The sequence below is a fragment of the Juglans microcarpa x Juglans regia genome, chromosome 5D (genome assembly GCF_004785595.1).
Source record: "Juglans microcarpa x Juglans regia isolate MS1-56 chromosome 5D, Jm3101_v1.0, whole genome shotgun sequence".
NCBI lineage: Eukaryota > Viridiplantae > Streptophyta > Magnoliopsida > Fagales > Juglandaceae > Juglans > Juglans microcarpa x Juglans regia.
In genome coordinates, this window is record NC_054602.1 from 6,904,882 (window position 1) to 6,909,880 (window position 4,999).

At 31.8% G+C, this 4,999-nt stretch overlaps 1 protein-coding gene across 1 annotated transcript; it reads right to left on the reverse strand.

Moving 5' to 3' along the window:
* Positions 1-1,455: 1,455 nt before the first annotated feature.
* On the reverse strand, positions 1,456-3,352 carry LOC121264039 (zinc transporter 5-like). Its single transcript, XM_041167080.1, has 3 exons — positions 2,584-3,352; positions 2,251-2,400; positions 1,456-1,811 (listed from the first exon to the last, which is right to left on the reverse strand). Exons 1-3 carry the CDS (start codon positions 3,157-3,159, stop codon positions 1,500-1,502), a joined length of 1,038 nt encoding a protein of 345 aa, XP_041023014.1. The 5' UTR covers positions 3,160-3,352; the 3' UTR covers positions 1,456-1,499.
* Positions 3,353-4,999: the final 1,647 nt, after the last annotated feature.

Consider the following 4,999-nt stretch of genomic DNA (forward strand, 5'->3'; position numbering starts at 1 on the left):
GTTTGAAAGTTTGAGAAAACTATAATGATTAGATAAAAAAATTTAAAATTTAAAAATATTTATGTTCGTGGTATTCAGATATTGAGATGAGATGAAAACATCTCTCTATCCAAACCAGACCTAACGTTATTTGTCTAACACGTGGTCATTTTGATCTACATTAAAGTAGGCATCTCACATGTAAGATGACTTTCAGCAACACTTGTTTAACATCTTTTATTGAACACTATAAATATTTCAATTCAATACTGAATACATATTGAATTGAAATATTTATAGTTTTGATTATACGTGGGCAGTATAATTCTTAGGATGGTTGGATTCTATAAAATAAGACCGTAATTGGAAATGTACATTTTTAAAAATTTGACAATTAAATAAAAAAAAAAAAAACATGATCAATAGATCTGAAAAATATGACAATTGAAAAAATGGATAAAAAATAATGTTTTATTATTATAGAGAGTTAGATGTCTAATCTAAGATGGGTTAAGTTTTTTAATAGAGTAGCCAAAATGTAAAAAAAAAAGTGACAAAATATTGGATAGTGAGTTGAGATCGATGAAATGAAAGTTGAATAAAATATTATTAGAATATTATTTTTAATATTATTTTTGTTTCAAAATTTTAAAAATTGAATTGTTTATAATATTTTATTTAGAAATTTAAAAAATTTATAATGATTAGATGAGATGAAACGATATGAATTGAAGTATTTTTTGAATCCAAAGACTTAAAAACTTTGCCTAACCCAATGGTAGTGCTTAACATAGCTTACAATCGAAAGCCATTTATCAGTTTTTCAAACACTTACGTGTCAATGGAATTCCATTCCCAGTCAGTCTCACTGTTCCAAAATGGGGACGGGAGTAAAACCAAAGATTCATATAGTGTGATATAGCATGTATGAGACGCAAAAAGAGCAACTATTAACAGAACTGCTATAAAGACAAATATATTATATAAAAATAAACTCATAAACTGACGTGATTTGATGAAATCTATTAGATCTACTTTACAATAAGAGTAACTTTAAATCTGATGTATCACATCAAGTCACGTCAATTTGTAAGTTTATTTTTATGTAATTCATTTGTGGTTAAAGTATTTCTCAATTTTTAATCTTGAATATTACAAAAAGATATGTCCTATATATCCATCTGTGTATTATATAACTTGTAAGAGTAATGCTACTCATGATCCTAATTTTCATGATCCACTCATCTGCATTCAATGATGTGTCATTAGATGATTGGAGATTATTTATTATATTTCATTTATAAACCTATCATCTAATGACACATCATGAGATGATGAAAAGATGATGAATAGATTTTTTTAACTTGTAAATGGATCCATCAATTATAAAAGTAATACCTAGGTTCAGAATCTTTAGGACCCATTCTTGCAATTGGCAGTAAAAACATAAAACAAAACAAAACCAGAAAGGAAATATAAGGATATGTTTTAGATTTATATAAAGTGGAAAAAAGAAAATGTTAATTAGAGTCTCCCAAGGCCAGGAGCGACATAAAACAGGCTCCTAGAAGGAGTGTAAAATTAGCTCCGATTTGAAGTCTAAAATTGGTTAGCATTTTGGGGTTCATGAAGTCAGGAGCAAGAAGATCAACAAGTGCCATGTATATCAAAATTCCAGCCGATCCTGATAAGAGAATCCCCTGAACTATGAGTGCGGTAGGGCTATTCTCCTTGTAGACGTTCGAAATGCCTATGCCCACTGCTATCCCTGCTGGGGTGGTCAGGGAGAAGAATAGTATCATAATTGCTACGGTTCGATGCTTGAATTTAGCCTGAAAAAAATTACATATATATGTTTCACTATAAGCACCTTGTTTTCTTCCACTTTTTTGGAGTAACGCTCCGATCCTTGGCTTGACTACCCAAAGCCACAAAGTTGAAAGTCACGGACCTAAAAATTCAGGAACAAAGGGAGGACCCTAACCCAATCCTTCAAAAAGTCGAGTTTAATTGAGATGAGAGTTGAAAAATTGAATAAAATATTATTATAATATTATTTTTGTTTTGAAATTTAAAAAAATTGAATTGTTTATTATATTTTATTTAATTGGAAGTAATTTGAAAAAATTATAATAATTAAATGAGATGAGATGAGTTAAGAGTGTTTCATTATCCAAACCACCCCTTAACCTTCTAATTCATCATATTATGAATTTATGATACTTATTGTGTAGAAATGCGAATAAAAGTGTCTTTTCTTTTTAAGAGTACCTGAGAGATGCATCCGCCAAGTCCTATGCCCTCAAAAAATTGATGAAAACTCAACGCTGCTATTAGAGGCTTGATTGTCTTTGGACTTTCTGAAGCACCAAGCGATACCCCGATAACAACAGAATGAACCAAAATACCCAACTCCAGAACCTGTGCATTGTATTGATTTATACGAAATCAAGCCTTTTTTTTTTTAAACAAAATTATTGCAGAAATGCTTTTAGGCCTAATGTAAAAATAAAAAATAAAAAATAAAAATAGGAACGTAGAAGCCAGTGCCTAGCCAAAATTATGGAAGAGAGAGAGAGAGGGTAAAGGGAGTCCTTGACTTACCTGGGATATTATGCGGTGGCGGATAAGATCAGATGAATTCGACCTCTCTGAGACAAATGCAGGACCATGAACATGTGCCCCATCACTTTCCTCCTCGGCGTTCACCGGCTGAGCTTTTCTAAGCTCAGACCTCTTTTGGTACCCTGTTGCAAAAGCTTCCATCATCATAGTTCCAATGGCCGACACCATTGCTACAAAACCGGTAAAGGGAAACTTTCCCCACGGATTTCCCCCAATGCATGGGCTCGTCAAGCTTTCAAAAGCATCAGGAAGTACGTGAATGAACCCGGTTGCCAAGATCACCCCGGCCGCGAAGGCCTTTATAAGGAAATAAATATCTTTCTCTGGGTGAAGAAATGTTTTCTTTACCAAATATGGAAGACAAACTCCTAGCGAACTGGCAACTAGGATCGAAGCCATGGCAACTAGTTTGTATTTGAGTGCGTCGGATGTTTTTCGATCTTCTTCTTGGGATTCACATATGCACTTTGAAGAGACTAAGATAGGACCCCCAACGTGAAGAATAAGAGAAGTGATGGTTAAGAATTTGCAGGAAAATCTTCGGAACTTGATCATTGTTAGGATACAAGTAACTAGTAGGCAAGACACAATCGAGGAAATAATTTAGCTTCGTTTTGAGAATTAAGTATTGACGCGAAGTATATATAATAAATAGAGAGGTTAGAGTTAGACTCATACTACATTCCCAGAAATCCTTTTTGTGGGCATGTGTGTGAGAAAGAGACAGTGACAGAGAGAAAACAATTGGTTTAGTACCATATGTATAGGTCATTGAAGGCAGACTGCAAGACGACAAGCGTAGGATTGCTAGCTTTATCATGCTGTCATTCCATTCGACACAGAGAGATTCGATCCACAAGCAATCAGGAGCAACTTACAAGGGCTTGTGATAATTTGTGTCCTTTCCTCCCCCCTCTCCATTGAGTTCTTGCCTTTTTAATTCCACGAAACTCTATATGTCCCTTTCTTGCAAATAATTCAAAACTAGTAAGACAAATGAACATCTTGTCGAGATTATCTTCTCGAATTATTGGTCTGCATAATAACTTTTGATTTCCTTTTTATATGTTTTATCTTTTCTATTTCTTTTTGTAGCCTTCGAGATAATAGGTCTAAGAGTGGTGCTATTATGCTGCCTGCAGGTGGCTACTCCTGTGCTGTCTAGTTCAAATTGTACTTTTTTTTTTTTTGTTTTTTATTTCAAACATTTTTTAAACATGTTCAAACATTTTTAAAAAATAAAAAAAAATACAAATAAACTAATAGTTAATTCCTTAACTATTAATAAATAAATAAATAAATAAATAAATAAATAAATGCATGAGCGGTCTAAATGAGATGGCAAATTAAGGAGACTTACTTAGTAGCATTATCCATAGGTCTAATGCCTTAATTTGATCGACGTAGTTTGTCTTTCTGCACAGATGAACTGTCAATTGCAACCAACCCATAAGGTGTCATTTGGTCACGATGGTTTTGGTGATATTTTTTTATAGTCATCAATGCATTAAACTAAATCGAGGATATGAGAGGAAGAGGTAAGGTGCTCTATACAAAAATTCCATTATAATTGACCCAGTTTTATTAAGGGTACACTAATCATTAATTGTTTAGATGTTTTGGACGAGGCTATCCACTTTTGTTATCTCCAAATCTACGAGAAACCGTAACAGGATATCTCGAGGCATAGACCAAATTGTTAGCATGGAGGGGCGGAACTATGTTGTAGAAATTAGTCTTATATATATATATATATATATATATATATATATATATATATATATATTATAATTATAATTTTAAGTATAAATATTCTTAAAATATTTAAGATTGCCCTCCCAACATTCAAACACACAGTATATCACTCGAATATCTTTAAGTCCATTAACATAATAGTCTTGATTTGGCATCTCTATCTCTCTTTATTTGTCTTTAGTGTACATTGTGCTGTTTGTTTAGTTTCATATCAATGATATCATATAAGTTTTTCTTATCTTTCTGAGTTTACATATATAGTTACACAATTTTTTTTTTTCATTTGGGTTATTCTCAACTTCATTAAATTTCTTGTCTATCACTTGTACATAATCTTCCTTTACAACCTTTGAGATGTTTTTAACCACATATTAATCAGTTAACTAGCTAGAAGTTTCAATAGAGTTTATCTAATAATTAAAACAAATCTGTAAGATTCTTGCATATGAGAGGTAGCAAATTTATCTAGCTAGATGATTGATGAGATGTTTCTAGAGAGATAGAGAGTATGTAAAGAATTTATTTTCTTTTGTGAAGAATTTATTAGTTATTTACATGCTTTTTTTTGTTCACTTATTAATAGTAATACAATTATACAATAAAAAATCTAACGACTTTTATATTATTAGATACTATTTTA